This window comes from Engystomops pustulosus, chromosome 4 (assembly GCF_040894005.1).
Source record: "Engystomops pustulosus chromosome 4, aEngPut4.maternal, whole genome shotgun sequence".
Lineage (NCBI taxonomy): Eukaryota > Metazoa > Chordata > Amphibia > Anura > Leptodactylidae > Engystomops > Engystomops pustulosus.
Genome location: NC_092414.1, coordinates 74,630,690 through 74,650,799, shown reverse-complemented (window position 1 = coordinate 74,650,799; position 20,110 = coordinate 74,630,690). Strand labels below are relative to the sequence as shown.

General features: G+C 42.1%; 1 protein-coding gene across 3 annotated transcripts; it reads left to right on the top strand.

Moving 5' to 3' along the window:
• Positions 1-1,395: 1,395 nt before the first annotated feature.
• Positions 1,396-14,304, top strand: CDC23 (cell division cycle 23). Of its 3 annotated transcripts, none has more exons than XM_072146289.1 (16): positions 1,396-1,549; positions 2,497-2,569; positions 4,385-4,522; positions 4,689-4,731; positions 5,681-5,786; positions 5,857-5,989; positions 6,336-6,513; positions 6,593-6,690; positions 6,783-6,864; positions 6,941-7,094; positions 7,805-7,924; positions 8,342-8,417; positions 9,070-9,131; positions 13,411-13,489; positions 13,568-13,684; positions 14,063-14,304. In XM_072146289.1, exons 1-16 carry the CDS (start codon positions 1,440-1,442, stop codon positions 14,237-14,239), a joined length of 1,746 nt encoding a protein of 581 aa, XP_072002390.1. In that variant the 5' UTR covers positions 1,396-1,439; the 3' UTR covers positions 14,240-14,304. The 3 variants fall into 3 exon arrangements, with proteins under 3 accessions (XP_072002390.1, XP_072002389.1, XP_072002391.1); XM_072146288.1 differs by having other exon boundaries at positions 13,565-13,684; XM_072146290.1 differs by lacking the exon at positions 1,396-1,549 and adding an exon at positions 1,687-1,875 and having other exon boundaries at positions 13,565-13,684.
• The last annotated feature ends 5,806 nt before the right edge of the window (positions 14,305-20,110 follow it).

Genomic DNA, 20,110 nt, shown 5'->3' with positions numbered 1-20,110 from the left:
TCTCAGAAACATCTCCAGAATCTGCCCATTTCTGACAATTGAAACCTGAAATGCTAATTGTTGCTTTGATTCACTCTCTTCCAGACTACTGTAACTCCCTACTAATTGTTCTTCTACTCACTAAACTCTCGCCTCTACAATCTATTCTTAATGCAGCAGCCAGGGTCCTCCAGTAGACCAAAAGGTACACGGATGCCTCAAGTTTGTGCCAATCACTGAACTGGCTGCCTGTCTCTTTCCAAAATCAGTTTAAAATAAAAACCCTCATCCAGAAAGCTCTGTATAATGCTGTGCCTCCCTATCTCAGTCTATCACCCAACCCATGCTCTACCATCTGCCAGTGATATTAGATTAATCTCTACCTTAATTCGAAGCTGTCATGCACATCTGCAGGACTTCTCCCGAACTCCACCAATTCTCCAGAATGCCCTTCTGCAATCTATCAGACCAATACCCAACCTCCAAAGTATAAAATGTGCTCTTAAAACCCTATCACACTTTCTAACTGGATGAACTGTCTTTACCTCCCCCCCCCCCCCCCCCCCCCAGTCTATAATCTCTTGTGAGCAGGGCCCTCACTCCTATTGTTCCATATGACAGTTTGTACTCTGTAATGTATCATTATAGTTGTTTACTTCCCCTGACTTGTAAACCCCTATGGAATTAATGGCTCTATATAAAAATTTTTATTATTATTATTCTTCCACACTGCCAGATATTTGGAGATGCTGCTTGAAACACTCATCGTAATACTGAAAGTGAGAGCCCGTTTTTAAGCAGTCCGTTAAAAAAAGCATGCGTTTTTCGAAAACGCATCAGTTTTTGACAGGTTTTACCAATTATCTTAATTAAAATGTCTCACAAACGAATGCTTCTTAGAGCAAGTGCTTAAAAACGGACCAAAAACGGGTTGAAAAAGCCATGTGCGGCATCCCCGCTACTGTTTTAAACCAAACCTGTCATTACTCTAACCCCCCTCTCAGCCAGCTAGTACCTCCTGTGCTATGCATGTTGCTTGGAGGTGTTTTTACTATATTTCTAGGTTACAGCATGAATGAAATATCTTTTTATTCTCCTGCAGGCAAGCACCCCCATATCCCTCTCCTCACAAAACCTAGGTCCCCGTTTGTTGACAAAGTGGGAACCCCACGCCCTTTACTCTCCTATCACTCTCCTATCACTCTCCTATCACTCTCCTATCACTCTCCTATCACTCTCCTATCACTCTCCTATCACTCTCCTATCACTCTCCTATCACTCTCCTATCACTCTCCTATCACTCTCCTATCACTCTCCTATCACTCTCTTTCCATCCCTTCCTCCCGGCTCTGGCTTCCACATGGCCGCGCGCTTTCCTATAAATTCCCCGATCGCTCCTCCCACCCAGGAGTCGCTGATCACATGATCATGACGTCATCGATAGTTGACGCTGGGAGATCATGATGGCGGCAACAAGCGGGCTGTTTTCCGACCTGCGGGAAATAAAGAAACAGCTGCTGAGTATAAGCTGGTTGTGCCGGGAGCGGGGCCTCATGCACAGCGTGAAATGGTGAGAGCCTGCAGAGCCGCTACATGGCCTATAGGGCGGTGCTGTGTCCGTGCAGCCACTAACTGACAGATCCCTCCAGGTCTGCAGCACTGACATCCTGTGCATGGAGGTGGATATACTCTAGTGTTCTCTGTTATCAGGACACTCCTAAACATAATAAACAACACCCGCCCCCTCCTGTTATCCTTTATCTTATATATCTGACCGGTCACCGGCAGCTGTACTGACCCTGTAACATCACCCTCTATGTACTGCACCCCATAGAAGCGAATAAAGTGTCAGTCCTGCATAAGCACTGCAGAGTATCCACACCTTCTGAGCCTGGGGTATGTGAGAAAAACCTTTAGCCTGTGCGCACACATTAGGTTTATGCAAACGATGTAAGCACAACCTGTTATCATAGCCTGAAAGAAGTCTCCCTGAAGAGTAACTACAGTGGCTGCCAGGTAGTGGCAAGGATCACATCCAGGGTGTGTGTCTTGGGATTGCTACAAGGGAATCGTAGCGAGGCTCCCAAGATGGCTATATATATATATATATTATACACTATATAAAGGAATTATTATAATTCTGAGTAGAAATTTTAAAAACCCGATGGCTTTAAAAAAATAAAATTAAACTTGAATCTGACACTAATGGAAAACAAGGTATCCATTTTTTAAAATGGATCTGTTAAAGTATACTTTGCTATTAATGTATTTGTCTGGACATATATTTAAATTACAATATGTTATTTCAAAAACGGAAGCCAAAACGCAGATTGGTATTGGCCATAAAATTTTGAAGAAAACTTGCACAAACGTGGTAATAACACACAAAATAAAGGCCACAGATACAATCCACTTGTTTATTTTATGCATTCATTTTGATAAAACCTCCCCAAAGGCTGCCAGTGGAGAAATGTTGCTTTGTGTTTTAAAAATGTTATTTTTTTCCCCAACTCCCAGGGCATCTGAACTAGCATTTTCTTTGGAATCCATTCCATTAAGTGAGCTGCCATCAATGCCTGCATTAACAGAGGTAGGTTTACAAATACTGAATATACAGTACTTGTCTAGACTATTTTTTTAGTGAATTATACATTAGTAGTTATCTATATATGGGGATAAAAATATTCTACTAGTCTGTTCTATTGTACTACTGTGGTGATTGACATGTATTTGGAATATGTGTTATTGCCATAGGCAGTGCTATACATTGGACTGTTTATCTTTATAGAAGCATTGTTTCTGCACTTGAATCATAAGGTGTAATGAATGGAGCCTAAAACACAATACTGGTGCTGAGAGGTCTTACAGGGAAGCTCTCTGTAATTTTATAAACCCCCCCCCCCTGAGATAAATGGCTTGTAGGTGTTGAAATCTATAATCCAGACATAACATGTTATTCCATGTTTTAGTTTTCTCCTCTCAAAAAGTGTTTGAATAAATGTACATGAGCCTGGAGTGCCTCAGTTATGGTCCCATTGTTATGATTCTTCATTCTCACTGTTTATCTCACAAGATCCTGCACCTGCCCAGTGGAACTTGTAGTCCATTGTAGTTACATAACCAAGATATTTAGCTAGGAGGCTTCTTCCAGGTATATGTTGTGCACATACAATGGACATAAGAAGCCCAAGATACATTGTGCAGGATCTACTGAGTCACTGAGTGGAGGAAGGATCTAACAGGTAGTGGGCATAGCTGAAGCGCCTCACACATGGAAGGGGGGTAGATTATGTGCCGGGGCCTGGTAATGCCAAACAGAGGGTCATCAATATATTTATTACAATGCCTTTTTGGGGGAATAAAGAACTTTCACATTGAATCAAAATGCTTTTATCTCAGTTTAGGCATTGAAATAACTTGACAGATTCCACAGTTGTCCAGTTTTGTTGAAAAATTAAAAAAAAAAAAGTTATATTTCCCTCCCTTGAACAGGATTACCTAGGCTTCAGCAATGACATTGGGTAAACAATACACGAAGCCGTCTGTGCTCTGGCTTCACTGGCTTGCACCTTCAGTAATCTCAGCAGCAGTGAACACACAGTGGGAGGGGGGAAGTTCACCTTGTGCCGTGTAACAGCCTGTGCACAGAGGTGAGGTTACACTTCCATCGCGTTTAGCATACAGATGGTCAACAACTTAAGGACACCTGACTTAAAGGCAACCCCTAGTTACAAACGGCTTAGATGTTTGGAATTTAGCCCCAGGCTACAATAATCAGCTGTAAGAGTTATCAAAGGTGTCTGCAATTAAGATTTATTGTTAATCCTGTTTCTTATGACAACCCAAAAGTTACAAAATCCAATTGTCCAGAGACCAAAAATATTTTGGCTGTGGTTACAATTGTAAAATATACAGTTCCGACTTGCATACAATTTCAACTTAACAACAATACTGTAGAACCTATCTTGTACGTAACCTGGGGACAGCCTGTAATTCTAAAAGGATGGGGTAGACTGGGTTCATCATGGTGAGATTTATCATTCTTGTGTGTCTTATAGAGAAACCCTCCTTGCCCCTAATAGGGTGTATGGAATGGTTATATATTGATGGCATATCCTTAGGATAATCAGAATCAGGTAGTCTCTCTGGGCTACTGGTGCTCAGCTCCCATTCTTGTGAATATCAGAGAGGTGTCACTATTGCTGTATGACCATTACCCAGTCTACAGAGCTGTCTGCTTCTTGCTTGGCACACTGTGCAGATGTGCTGTCGGAACCTAACCAATCATGAAGTTGATGGCCTACCCTAAGGAAAGGTTATCAAATATCTAAGCCTAGATACGTCCCTTTAATGGTCCATGCTGCCACCCATAAAGAAAATGGGTAATGCTATTATTTTGTTTCAGGAGGATGCCCAAGATCTCGATGCATTTACACTGGCCAAGTCTTACTTTGACTTAAAAGAATATGACAGAGCTGCTTACTTCCTTCGAGGGTGCAAGAGTCAGAAAGCCTACTTTCTGTATATGTACTCCCGGTATTTGGTAAGAGCACATTGTATATAGTTTAATCCCTGCTTATTATTAGACTAGCTGATTAATATCTGCACCCCTATGGATCAGCAGCCATGTAGTTAGATGGTTTTACTATAAAAGGTATAATTAATGTAACGTTTACAATTTGTTCATTATTGCTCATTTTGTCTTCTAGTCTGGGGAAAAAAGGAAAGATGATGAGACTGTGGATAGCTTGGGTAAGTACCAGATTTAAAATTCATTTTAATGTTAATGTTGAACTTCTTGGAAAGATTTATGGTAAATAAATATGTGCATATAAGTTGCACATGGGACCCATGCATGAAACTTGGTGGACATGTGACAGCAGCGGCTTATACTGGAATAATCGGTTTTCTGTATGGGGACAGCAGTCTAAAGTCTTGTTTTCCATAAAGAGTGGTAGCAAGGAATTAACAGAATTAATTGACAACGATTTCATTTGTGATGTGCTGGCTTTCCGTCCTCAGAAGCAGGCAGAGGACTGACATTGTATTCCCATTACTAAGATTGTCCAATCTGAGTCCTCTTTTATAAAGAACAATAAACCATCATTGCAATCCCTGCTACAACAGCATTCTGTGCAGTTACGTGCATGTCTTGTAAACAATATGTTGTGATGCATCTTTGAGTACACCAGACAGGAAAGTTCTTTAAGGCTGGCTTCACGCCACATTTTTAGCTATATGTTGTAAGGACACGTCAGGCAGATTCTCAGTGTTTCCCCAGTGATGTCACCGACCTTATAAGGACAGCGAGATCAGCGGCGTCCTTCCACCTTCTGAGTGACATATACGCTTAGCGCAGGGGCTGAGGGAGGTTGCGTCAGCTCCCCATAGGATTTTGTTGCTTGTATTATGTCGCTCAGCAGGAGGGAGCTGGATGGAAAGATGTAACTTGCTTCATCTTTCCATCCTTTCTTTTTCACCGGATATGTGGTGTACTGAGCAGACGGAGGCAACAACTATGCCTCCTCCTAGTATATGTCAATGGGTAAGTGCAGCATATATTAAAAACGAGGTGTAAACCAGCCTTAGCTCTCGCCTATAGATTGGGCTCTAGGGTAGTACATTTGGCTGATCTGTTTGGAACGGACACTGAGCATTCAATTTGTAACAGATTCCATTGTGGAATATTTTCTTTTTATAGGACCCCTTGAGAAAGGGCAAGTGAAGAATGAGGCCCTGCGTGAGCTGCGCGTTGAACTCAGTAAAAAGCATAAGGCTAGAGAGCTGGATGGATTTGGTCTTTACCTGTGAGTTGCTGAAATGTTTTCCGGTGATTGTGGTATTGTCAGAAGCTTGTACTTATTTTCTGTTTTGCAGGTATGGTGTGGTTCTGCGAAAATTGGATCTTGTGAAAGAGGCTTTGGATGTTTTTGTAGAGGCAACACATGTATTGCCCTTACACTGGGGAACTTGGTTAGAACTGTGTAACTTAATTACAGATAAAGAAATGGTAAGATTGGTTTGTTAGATGGTAAACATGTTTTATACTAGGTGTGAAGGTTTAGAAATGGCAGCTGAATATTTCTGTATGCATCACGGTAGTATCTTAGATATTGCACTGTAAACAGCTTAATATTCTTTGTATTTGTTCAGACTTCTCATATACTCTTCAGTGTTCTATATAAATATAAGGAAACTATAACACTGAGACTAATTTTAAAGAATATGGTGGGGCATAATGTAACAAATCATAGAGCATCTCTTATATAATAAGGATCCTATACAAAGAAAGCTATAAAACCAACTAAATTCAAGAAACTGATCAAGTTGTATTTCTTATTCATTATATTTTTCAGCTGAAGTTCCTGACCCTGCCTGACTGCTGGATTAAGGAGTTTTTCCTTGCCCATATATATACAGAGCAGCAGTTGATCGAGGAAGCATTACAGAAATATCAGAGTCTCATTGATGCCGGATTCTCCAAAAGTACCTACATTATTTCTCAGATCGCAGTAGCATACCATAATATTAGAGGTAAGTCTATAGAATTCTGAATATTTTCTGCTTTAATAAATGGTTATTTCCTGACCTAATGGTTATTTGCTTTTGACAGATATTGATAAAGCTCTTTCTATTTTCAATGAGTTACGAAAGCAAGACCCTTATAGAATAGAAAACATGGACACTTTCTCTAACCTGCTGTACGTCAGAGTAAGGAACATTTGTTGGCTTCACTATGTGTCTGTTGCCTTCAGTCCTTCCCAGTTGCTTAATACCAGTTTCAATATTGTTTATTTTCCAAGGGTCTTAAACCGGAGCTGAGTTACTTGGCACATAACCTTTGTGATATTGACAAGTATCGGGTGGAAACCTGTTGTGTTATTGGTAAGTGGGGAACTCTCATTTCTAGTAATAGTAACAACTGTTCTTTTTACTTGCATGTATTATCTATTTCTTGTAGGAAATTATTATAGTTTGCGCTCTCAACATGAGAAGGCAGCGTTGTATTTTCAAAGAGCCTTAAAACTGAACCCAAGATATCTTGGAGCATGGACACTAATGGGTCATGAGTATATGGAAATGAAGAACACTTCTGCAGCCATACAGGCTTACAGGTATGAAAATCTGTTTTAGCTAATATATGCTGTGTATTTAGGTTTCATAGAGGCAACCTTATTCCGTGTGCCACATTGGAGATATGTTCTAGCTTTGGTAGACCTGCCACATCCAAGCGTTACATGGACAGGCATTTGTTTCAATAGCTGCTTGCGATTCCCTGCTGTGGGGTAAACATAAGCCTAGGCTTGGCTTTCCCCATTGACGTCAAGTAGCTTCGGGGAGTTTAAAAAAAGCTGGACCTGCAGCAGTCGAGATTTTTGTAAGATCACAATGTAAATGACCCTTTAGCAGCTGCTTATCTTTTCTTAGAGCAAAAGCATCAGGCGTGTTGAATCTCCGCCATTTTGATTTTTTTTTTTTTTTGTCTCACTTTTGGGGAATAATTTCCTTTAAATATATTAGATTCTTTCTTAGTTGATGGACTAAACCAGCACAACATCTTTATAGAGAGTATTGAACTGTTGATGTGGTCGATCCATGAATTACATACAGTACAGTGACCTCTTTCAAGAGCCGTTGATGCAAGGAGTCCCTTCTTCTCCACAGAAAACCACAGCAGTGTGAAAAACTGAGCTTGTAAAACTGTGATATGTTCTGGTTTAGGAACTAACTTTAGCACATTCACTTATTTAGATTTAGTAGCTTGTTTTTTTTATAGCTCATGTATGCAGTTATTACAGATATATAATATTTTTTTTCTTCACAGGCATGCTATTGAGGTCAATAAAAGAGATTATCGGGCTTGGTATGGATTGGGACAGACCTACGAGATCCTAAAAATGCCATTCTACTGCTTGTATTATTATAGACGTGCCCACCAATTACGGTAAGGAAAGTCTATTATATTTTAATCCATATTTATTTCCATATGTATATCCATATGTGTGTCATTCTGGAAAATAAAACCTTTCATGGCAGACTTTTTAAACCTGGGACTTATTCTGTACGTTCTTAACAGTGGGGGGGGGGGGGGGAAGGTAAAATATTTACAAAAGCAAGAAGTGATTCCTTTCCCAGGTCCTTGTCAGTTTGACCCCTGCCCATCTAATAATGCCTACACAGTGACATATACAATTTTTTCACGGCAGTAAGAGGCCCCTAATGTAAGTATTGCACTTTTGGGGGGGTTGGTGACATATTTCCTTTTAAAAGAGGTGAGCTGCTCACATAATACAGGCATCTGATGGGTTGTTCATGAGATAAGAAACCCTGTATCAAAAACAAATATCTTCTCTACTTTCAGACCAAATGACTCCCGGATGCTTGTTGCCTTAGGTGAATGTTATGAGAAGCTCAACCAGCTTGTGGAGGCCAAAAAGGTATTTTTGCGGACCTCAAACTGTGGAACAACTTAGTGGCAGTTGACATAAATCTGTAGCAGCAGTTTAAATGTGTTTTCTGAGCAAATACTATGACAAGTAGTTTAAGAGGGAGCCACGTGTCACATCTTTACCAATTGCCTATTAACCCATCCTAAGGATAGAAAATTAATAGTATTTGGCCGGGAAACAACATTGAACCACCAAGTATAACGTTACATATGATGACCAAGTTATATGTCCAGCAATATGTGTATAGTATTATGCTCCAAAAAGGTATTTTACATATAGCATTTGTCCTTGCCCATTTTTTATCCGTGGATTCATGGATTACAATCTTCAAATATTATTTGCCCCTCTGTATCATTGATAGACCTATATACAGTTCCACTAGACAATGCTAGCGTTGCTGTCAAGAAATTCACATTGACACTAGATTTTGGGTTATGTGGTGCTGAAAACTATGTAGTGCTGCACCCATTGCTGCTAGGTTACTGAAAAGTGGTTAGTAGGGTTTTGCCATTTAATAAAAATGAAAAGTAAGCAACTTCAGATTTATTCACTTAGCCTATTAGAAATGGAACATTGTATAATGTGCGGTTCAGGTAATTTTTTTTTATCATTATAAATGTGTGATCTTCTCTCATGGCAGTGCTACTGGAGAGCTTATGCTGTTGGAGATGTGGAAAAAATGGCTTTAGTTAAACTGGCAAAGTAAGTTATACATTTAAGATATTATAAATGATGTATCATATATTGTATGTACCATATATACTTGTGTATAAACCGACCTGAGTATAAACCGAGCCGTGTATAAGCCGAGGATGGTAAATGCATTGGTCACAGCCTTCCAGTATGGTATATAGCAAGCCAGACAGACCCCTATGGTGTATAGCTAGCCAGCCAGACAGCCCCCTATGGTATATAGCTAGCCAGCCAGCCCCCTATGGTGTGTAGCTAGCTAGCCAGCCAGCCCCCTATGGTGTATAGCTAGCTAGCCAGCCAGCCCCCTATGGTGTATAGCTAGCTAGCCAGCCAGCCCCCTATGGTGTATAGCTAGCTAGCCAGCCAGCCCCCTATGGTATATAGCTAGCCAGCCAGCCCCCTATGGTATATAGCTAGCCAGCCAGCTCCCTATGGTGTATAGCTAGCCAGCCTGCCCCCTATGGCGTATAGCTAGCCAGCCTGCCCCCTATGGCGTATAGCTAGCAAGCCAGCCTGCCCCCTATGGCGTATAGCTAGCAAGCCAGCCTGCCCCCTATGGCGTATAGCTAGCTAGCCAGCCTGCCCCCTATGGCATATAGCTAGCTAGCCAGCCTGCCCCCTATGGCGTATAGCTAGCTAGCCAGCCTGCCCCCTATGGCGTATAGCTAGCTAGCTTGCCAGCCTGCCCCCTATGGCGTATAGCTAGCTAGCTTGCCAGCCTGCCCCCTATGGCGTATAGCTAGCTAGCTAGCCAGCCTGCCCCCTATGGCGTATAGCTAGCTAGCTAGCTAGCCAGCCTGCCCCCTATGGCGTATAGCTAGCCAGCCTGCCCCCTATGGCGTATAGCTAGCAAGCCAGCCTGCCCCCTATGGCGTATAGCTAGCTAGCCAGCCTGCCCCCTATGGCGTATAGCTAGCTAGCCAGCCTGCCCCCTATGGCGTATAGCTAGCTAGCCAGCCTGCCCCCTATGGCGTATAGCTAGCTAGCCAGCCTGCCCCCTATGGCGTATAGCTAGCTAGCCAGCCTGCCCCCTATGGCGTATAGCTAGCTAGCCAGCCTGCCCCCTATGGCGTATAGCTAGCTAGCCAGCCTGCCCCCTATGGCGTATAGCTAGCTAGCCAGCCTGCCCCCTATGGCGTATAGCTAGCTAGCCAGCCTGCCCCCTATGGCGTATAGCTAGCTAGCCAGCCTGCCCCCTATGGAGTATAGCTAGCTAGCCAGCCTGCCCCCTATGGCGTATAGCTAGCTAGCCAGCCTGCCCCCTATGGCGTATAGCTAGCTAGCCAGCCTGCCCCCTATGGCGTATAGCTAGCTAGCCAGCCTGCCCCCTATGGCGTATAGCTAGCTAGCCAGCCTGCCCCCTATGGCGTATAGCTAGCTAGCCAGCCTGCCCCCTATGGCGTATAGCTAGCTAGCCAGCCTGCCCCCTATGGCGTATAGCTAGCTAGCCAGCCTGCCCCCTATGGCGTATAGCTAGCTAGCCAGCCTGCCCCCTATGGCGTATAGCTAGCTAGCTAGCTAGCCAGCCTGCCCCCTATGGCGTATAGCTAGCTAGCTAGCTAGCCAGCCTGCCCCCTATGGCGTATAGCTAGCTAGCCAGCCTGCCCCCTGTGGCTTATAGCTAGCTAGCTAGCCAGCCTGCCCCCTGTGGCGTATAGCTAGCTAGCCAGCCTGCCCCCTGTGGCTTATAGCTAGCTAGCTAGCCAGCCTGCCCCCTATGGCGTATAGCTAGCTAGCCAGCCTGCCCCCTATGGCGTATAGCTAGCTAGCTAGCCAGCCTGCCCCCTGTGGCGTATAGCTAGCTAGCTAGCCAGCCTGCCCCCTGTGGCGTATAGCTAGCTAGCTAGCCAGCCTGCCCCCTGTGGCGTATAGCTAGCTAGCTAGCCAGCCTGCCCCCTGTGGCGTATAGCTAGCTAGCTAGCCAGCCTGCCCCCTGTGGCGTATAGCTAGCTAGCTAGCCAGCCTGCCCCCTGTGGCGTATAGCTAGCTAGCTAGCTAGCCAGCCTGCCCCCTGTGGCGTATAGCTAGCTAGCTAGCCAGCCTGCCCCCTGTGGCGTATAGCTAGCTAGCTAGCCAGCCTGCCCCCTGTGGCGTATAGCTAGCTAGCTAGCCAGCCTGCCCCCTGTGGCGTATAGCTAGCTAGCTAGCCAGCCTGCCCCCTGTGGCGTATAGCTAGCTAGCTAGCCAGCCTGCCCCCTGTGGCGTATAGCAAGCTAGCTAGCCAGCCTGCCCCCTGTGGCGTATAGCTAGCTAGCTAGCCAGCCTGCCCCCTGTGGCGTATAGCAATGATGGCAAACCTTTTATGGGCCGAGTGCCAAAACTGAAACCCCAAAGCCCCCTCGTTTATCGCGAGGTGCCAACCAAAAATAAAGCAGTAACTTATTGCTCCCTGTTCTTCAACAACGTTCAATCTTACTGGCCTCCTGAGGACAGCAACATAATAGAAAAAAAGCTGGAAAATTGGCACCATTGTAGCTTCTTTCCAGTGGCCCTCTGTATACAGAGAATCGTGGGGCCAGCAGGAGGTCCTCCAAAGATAATTCGGCCCTGTCTATACATTCCCTTCTTCCTACAGTCCCATGTAGCCAAGTAAGTATCACTTTAAAATATCAATGAAAGCCGCATCTTTTAAGTTGTTTGGAACTGCGGGAAAATTCTTTGAGTCCTGTCTGGTGTGCTGGGGCAATGGCCCGGGTGCCCACAGAAAGGGCTCAGAGTACCGCCTCTGGCACCAGTGCCATAGGTTTGCCACCACTGGTATATAGCTAGCTAGCCAGCCCGCTCCCTATGGTATATAGCTAGCTAGCCAGCCAGCCCCTTACGGTGAATTTCTAGCTAGACAGCCAGCCCCTTATGGTGAATTTCTAGCTAGACAGCCAGCCCCTTATGGTGTATAGCTAGCTAGCCAGCCCCCTGTAGTGTATAGCTAGCTAGCCAGCCCCCACATAAAAAAATAAACTTACATACTCACCTTTCGGCGGTCCCTGATGCTTGACGCACCTCCTCTTCTTTCGTAACTCTGCTGTATTAGCCGGTAGAGGCGCAACACCGCCGCATCATAGTGTGCGCCCGGCAGAGCGCATGGGCGCGCCTCTGACGGCTAATACAGCAGAGAAAGAAGAGTCGTGTACATTTTTTGTGCTGAAAAACTTGCCATAAATACAGTATGTTATCATTATTAAGGGCATAAAAGAAAGCATCAAATTAAGTTTCCATTATTAATAACGGTCAAAAAAATGTAACAGAAGTGTGAAATGAAGGTAAAGAGGACTGTTATATAATGATTGATTAGTGATTATGGAGATAGGGGTGCTTCACAGAAGGGGTGTATTAACCAAATTTGAAAAGCTATGGTCCTTATGGATTGTTACTTTGGAACTTCCTCATCCAATCCCTTCCCTTCCTTGGCCAAGCATATATAAACTATACTATGAAACTTGAGGTATAGAAAGGGGATGGTCTGATTCTGCTATACAATGACCAAACTGTTATTTAACCATTTGTTTTCTTGGTGAATTGTAAATGCTTCTTATACATTGTAGATGGGTCAAGGGTTTCCGTGGCTGGGGGGTTTGTGTTGTATCTTTTGTTTTTGATATATAATAAATATAAATATAAAATATATATATATATATAATATTACTCTAAACTCTCATTCCCTGCAAGACAGTATCTGTCTATAGTCATGATTGCAGTTCAGTGCTGCAATTTTGCGAGGAAGAAGGGACTCCCTGTATTATAATACTAAAAAAATATTATTCCAAAAGAACACTGCGTATCAAATTCAGCAGGAAAAGTGGCAAGAATAAAATATAAAGTGTAACTTTTTATTAAAATTAAAATATAGTAACTTGCAAATGAAAAGTAGTAGCTTTTATTTTAATGCAATTGATAAAAGTTTACATTTTTATATTTTATTCTTGCCACTTTTCCCTACTTTACCACATTCCTGCAGAATTTGATACTCTGTATCATCATATGTCACTATGTTTCCTGTCCCTGGCACTGTGGATGGTCCATGAAATTCGTTTTTTCACAGTTCTTCACAGACCAATCGCGGTTGAATGTTGTCAGCCTAATGCATTTCAAGTGCTACAAAACTGTTTTTAAATGTCATTAAATGTATAAGTTTAATGCAGGTGAAACCTTAAACTATGGATGCATGCTTTTCACAAGAGTCTAAACCTCTGCTTATTATTACTACTTTTTATTAAAAATAAAATGACAATGTCATTGTTTTGGTCGGCTTGGTCTCACATGGTTTGCCTTTTACTCTTTTCCATTTAAGACTCCATGAACAGCTGAATGAGTCTGAACAGGCTGCCCAGTGCTACATAAAATATATACAGGATATATACTCGTGCGGAGTAAGTACATGATATTGTCCTTCTTTAGCCAATCTGTTTGGACCACCATGCAGCAGTTTATCTCGTCTCTTCCAGGAGATAGTGGAACATCAAGAAGTGAGCACCGCATTTAGGTACTTGGCTCAGTATTACTTCAAGTGTAAGCTGTGGGATGAAGCCTCAGCCTGTGCCCAGAAATGTTTTAATTTCAATGATGTAAGTATTTCACATTATTGTGGGTCATTTCTGCTTCGATGATTGCTCAGGGTATTGACGCCCTAAAAGTAATTTTGTATACTAGAGCCACACGGCAGCAGTGTTGGCCTCTGCATGGGAAGTTTATAGTATGGAAGCACAAAGGTTCAAAAACACTGCAACTTTTTCCATCCCAGAATCTTTACTTCAAAAGACGCTTTGCGGCAAAAATGTTCCCAAAGGGTTAAAGTATTCCAAAGGTTATAATCTGCGACATGAATTGATATGATTTTTTTCTTGTACAACATGTTGTTGCTTTAGCTGTTAGGACTGTCATTGCTGGTTCTTCACATGGCATATTATTGATATCTTGTATTGCTGTATTGTTGCTTGTTTCAGACAAGAGAAGAAGGCAAAGCACTTTTACGCCAGATTCTGCAGCTTCGGAACCAGAATGAAAGCCCATCTGCTGACCTGCAATCCAATGCTCCATTTTTATTCCCACAATCTGTATCTGCCAGCAACACCCCTACCAGAAGAGTATCTCCTCTAAATCTTTCCTCAGTAACCCCATAGTAGCATCCTCCAAGAGGATCCTTGGTGCTACGTCTGCAGTTAAAAAAAAAAAAAAAAAAAAGAAACTGTGCAGAGATGTCGCTTCTATTGAAGCTCACACCATTACCATTCAGAGCTCGTCTGTTGTGAAATCATTCTGCCAAACCCATGTCGGACTGGTCAGGTTTGTGCAGGCACAGACAGCGCTTGAGAGTCCACTGAGCAGCAGATTTCTGTCTGCGTTACATGAATTTATTGTCAATAAACTTTTTATACTGTGACCACAAATTTTCTTTTTAGATATACTGAAAACTGAATGTATGTCTAGAACATCCACTGTCATTCAAAAATCTGGAGTCTATTGGAAAGGTGTAACCCAATTATTTCAGTCATTTTCTCATAACTTATTTCAGTTTCTTAATATTAAAAAAAATATATAAAAATATTTATACACAACAAAAAAAATAGTACATTTTGGAATTGCGGTTTCAAAATCTGTCAGTGAATGGAAACCTGGTTTATATGTGTGGAATGAAGAATGGTGTCATTTAGGGCTCATGCACACAAATGTTTTAGGACGTTTGCTGCCCACTGTTTCAACAGTACACGTCCCCATGTATTTCTGTATCCATGGTCTGACTGAGCTGCAAGTTTTTGAGCAGGTCCTATTACTGCTCATGCTGTCTTTTTCTATTGTCATCAAAGTTAGCGGATGCCAATGACACATGGGCTGTGGACAACACACCATGAATGTTTGTGGCCCACAATTGCACACATTCTCGCCTAGCGAGCATACAACTTGAAAAAAATATATTTTTGATATTGATAATGTGTATTAGAAAGTTTAATAACAATTCTTTATTTTATATACTGTTAAACTTTACAGCTTTGAAAAAGAAGAACCTTTAAACACCCCTTCCCTCAATTATGTTTTGGAGCAGTTGTTTACTCCAGTCTGATGGAATTGGAATGATGTCCAAATCTATCTTTTTATTTTTACCCTTTGCCAACCATAATTTTAATAAAAAGTTGAAGAAAATATCATACATTTAGTAACATGGTATCAATAACACAAGCAAACATATTTATACTTTTGTGTATAGAGTTTTACAAGGAGCCCTGTTTTGCGGCACATGTTGTATTTTTTAAGGTGATATGGAAAATGTTATCCAATGTTTATCTAAAGGTATAAAATACCCAATTTAGATATTTTTTATTATCTCTGCAATCGCACTGACCCACAGAATAAAGATTTGTCGTTTTGACCACACAGTCAAAAAAAACAAAACACAAAAAGCTTGTGAGAAAATATTGCAAAGAAATATACTTCAGAACAAAGCAAAAAAACAAGATGTCATCGGTTCTACAAGACAAGGGAATAAAATATAAAAACACCAAAATGAAAACTGCTCTAGTCTAAACGTAAAGGAAATCTACTATCAGTTTACAGATTGTAGATGGTAGTCTTCTTTTATTATAACTCTATAGAACCACCATCAGAAATCTAGAGTTACAGAAGTTACACCGATTACCAAAGCTCCTCGGATAGCCTTATAAATGTATGCACTCCCACCGTAGCACTAATGGATAACAAAGATCAGGTGGGTTTTATCGCGGGCAGACAAGGGGGCGCCAACACCAGAGGCATTATAGACCTTGTAGGAGCGGTCAACAACGCAAGGAAGGGGGGCTCTCTTTTTAAGCCTTGACACAGAACAGTAGGACATTTGGGGGAGCAGGTGAGGGGCATGGAATTCAAATTATCTCTTTTTGGAGAGCTTATTAACCCTTACCAACTCAAACACTTCTTTTCCTGACATGCACAGACTACTTGAGTATTAGGGGAACCTTTCCTGCTATAAAGTCAACCTAATGTTCTGCTTTCTAGACAGGAAGTAAAAGTACCCAAAAAGCTTGATAATTAACATTTACGGAATGTCTGCTTTATGTTGAGATTATATTTTATGTGTCCTGTCATTTTTCTAGGATGTTATGAGGTGCAGAACTTTAGGTGCAATTTTTCAAATTTTCATGAAAATCCCCAAAACTCACATTTTGAGGGACAGCTCAGCTGTGACTTTGAAAGGCCTAAATAATAGTTAAACCCCACAATAGAAACTTCAACCCTCAATGTATGTAAAACAACTTCTATTGTCTAAAAGTCTATTAACCCTTTAAGTGTTTCACATGGGTTAAAACAATATGGACCTGCTATTTAGAAACTTAAAAATTTTTTGGGAAAATACATTCATTTAAGCCAAAACTGACCATTTCATAATAATTAAATGATGAAACGCTCTGTAACATGTGATACCCAATTCCTCCCGAGTGTACTGATACCCCATATGTGGTGGTAAACTGCTGTATGGGTGCACGGCCGGACATAGAATGAAAGAAGCGCCATTCACAGCAGATTTGTATTGTCACATTGTACAGGCTATAAATTTTAATTGTTTTGGTAATGAGAACATAAAAGGCTTATTATGTACGAGATGAGATACAACGTATAGATAATTCAATTTGGGGTCTAAAGCTTATTCATGAGATTTTATTAACTATTTAACGGGGGACACAAACAAAATCATCAATTTTTATTTTTGATTTTTAGCACTTTTTCCCCACTTTTTTTAGCTCACCGTAACATAAAAATAATATTATATATTTATTCTCTGGTTCACTACGATTGCGGTGATACCTCATTTATATAGTTTTTCTTATCTTTGCTCAATTTTACTGAGCAAAACCAATATTGCAGGAAATCACATTTTTTACTATCGACAACTTTTCAGGGCCATAACTTCTGTATTTTTCAGTTGTCAGATCTGGTTGGGGCCTTATTTTTTGCGAAAAGAGTTGTTTTCAGTCGCATCATATTAGGGAACGTAACTTTTTTTGTTCACTTTTTAAAAAAAAATTTTGTGATGGTTTTTCCAATCCACGGTGGGGACACTTACACGCTGCAGCCATGCTTGACCTCGGCGTATAAGGGGTTAAACACACACGGGATTGGAGTTTTTCCGATCCTGGGTGTTAGTGCTGGGTCTGGGCTGTGATATCACGGCCCGACACCGGCACCAGCTAAACCCGATGTCCCGAAATCTTCTGACACGCCTACATAGAAAGGCGTTGCGTCAGAAGAAGTGCCCTTAATGACCGCCATAGAATCCCGATACAGCAGTCATTAAGGGGTTAAGATAAATGCAGGCATTCCTTCCCAGTGCCTTATTCCTTCAATCTATAGCAGAGGAGCTTCTCTAGTGAGTATGACCATAGTGTGCATCATACAGTCATGGCCAAAAGTTTTGAGAATGATACATGATGTTTTTTTTACAAAGTCTACTGCATCAGATTTTATAATGGCAATTTGCATATACTCCAGAATGTTATAAAGAGTGATCAGCTTAACAGCAATTAATTGCAAAGTCAATATTTGCCTAGAAATGAACTTTTTCCCCCCAAAACACATTTCAACTTCATTGCAGGCCTGCCTTAAAAGGAGCAGCTAACATTGTTTCAGTGATTGCTCCAGTAACACAGGTGTGGGTGCTGATGAGGAAAGGGCTGGAGATCAATCTGTCATGATTAAGTAACAATCACACCACTGGACACTTTAAAAGGAGTCTGGTGCTTGGCATCATTGTTTCTCTTCTGTTAACCATGGTTCTCTCTAAAGAAACACGTCCTGTCATCATTGAACTGCACAAAACTGGCCTAACAGGGAAGAGTATTGCAGCTAGAAAGATTGCACCTCAGTCACCAATCTATCGCATCATCAAGGAATTCAAGGAGAGAGGTTCCATTGTTGCCAAAAAGGCTTCAAGGCGCCCAAGAAGGACCAGCAAGTGCCAGGACCGTCTCTTAAAAGTGCTTCAGCTTCGGGATGGGGCCATCAGCAGTGCAGAGCTTGCTCAGGAATGGCAGCAGGCAGGTGTGAGTGCATCTGCACGTACTGTGAGGCGGAGACTCTTGGAGCAATGCCTGGTGTCCAGGAGGTCAGCAAAGAAGCCACTTCTCTCCAGAAAAAACATCAGGAACAGACTGATATTCTGCAAAAGGTACAGGGAGAGGACTGCTGAGGACTGGGGTTAAATCATTTTCTCTGATGAAGCCCCTTTCCGATTGTTTGGAACATCTAGAAAACAACTTGTTCAGAGAAGACAAGGTGAGTGATACCACCAGTCTTGTCTCATGCCAACTGTAAAGCATCCTGCAACCATTCATGTGTGAGGTTGCTTCTCAGCCAAGGGAATCGGCTCTCTCACAGTCTTGCCTAAAAACACAGCCATGAATAAAGAATGGAACCAGAATGTCCTCCAAGAGCAACTTCTTCCAACTGTCCATGAGCAGTTTGGTGATCAACAATGCCCTTACCAGCATGATGGAACACCTTGCCATAAAGCAAAGGTGATAACTAAATGACTAAGGGAACAAAACATAGAGATTTTGGGTCCATGGCCTGGAAATTCCCCAGATCTTAATCCCATCTAGATGATTGGTCAATCATCAAGAGACGGGTGGACAAACAAAAACCAACAAATTGTGACAAAATGCAAGCACGGATTGTGCAAGAATGTACTGCTATCAGTCAGGATTTGGTCTAGAAGTTGATTGAGAGCTGCCAGGGAGAATTGCAGAGGTCCTGAAGAAGAAGGGTCAACACTGCAAATATTCACTTGCTGCGTTAACTCATTCTAACTGTCAATAAAAGCTTTTGTTGCTCATAATATGATTGCACTTGTATGTCTGTGTGTAATAAAACATCTGACAAACACATAAAAACCAGAGGGCAACAGTTCATGTGAAAATATAATATTTGTGTCTTTCTCAAAACTTATGGCCATGACTGTACATTCATCTCAACTAAAAGGGGGATCAAGTGTGCACAATCCGCATCTAGCCTGTCAAGCCATGAGTTGAGGTCCACATCCAGCTGAGAGTCCATTGAACACTTCCAAAACTGATGGAAGCATTTACTGGTGCAGGAGGCGGGGGTAGCAGTGAGTGTAGCCGAGAAGTCCTTACTGGTCCCAGGTCTTCTCCTGCCACTGGTTGTATGCGTCAAGGTCACAACCAACAGCAGAGCACCCAAGAGTGGCAAGTAATTGTCAGCTGTACTGTACTGCTCACAGGTCCTCTCTTCTCCAGGTCCTGATGCCGCTGCATACATCCAGCAAAGGACACAGAGCAGCAGATGGGGTAGAGAAGAAGGTGCAGGCAGGAGAAGGATTTATTTTTGTCTGCTATGGAGTCTCCAGTATCAGTTTTATGCTCTTGGTGTCTCCAGTATCAGTATTTGTCTGCTCCAGGGGTCTCCAGTACTATAATCTGCTCTGCATGGGCAGACCTGCAGTTGGATATTGCGTCAGTCCTCTCCTGCACCACTATACATAAACTCAAAATAAGACATTGCTGTAGTTGTGTCCTACAGACCAACTAGTCTGCTTCATGCACAGCCTGCAGTCAGACATTGCTTGTGGTTCTGAATTTTTTTTTTCCCCATTAAAGGGGTTCTCCTATGAACAAAAGTTAGGGCCCAACTTGCTGATCAGTTCACGAAAACGAGGGGTCCGATGTGGTCTCACGTACCTGTCGTATCCCTCGTTGCTCCATCAGACTAATGGAGCAGACTCCCGCACATGATTGTATGCCATGTCATGACTATTGGTACAAGTGCCCTATTTTGGTTTGAGAATTAGTTTATTTCATATTGGTCAGTGACAGGCCTAAATGTTTAGTGTGGATTTTGCAGTTATTACATAAAGAATTAAAATTAATTACGTTTTCCTAAATGGCCCTCAATCTCTACTGTATTCTATGGCAAACCGATTATTAAGGACAATTAACCTACTACATACTGGTGCATTTTTCATGCAAATTTAAATAATAGAAAAT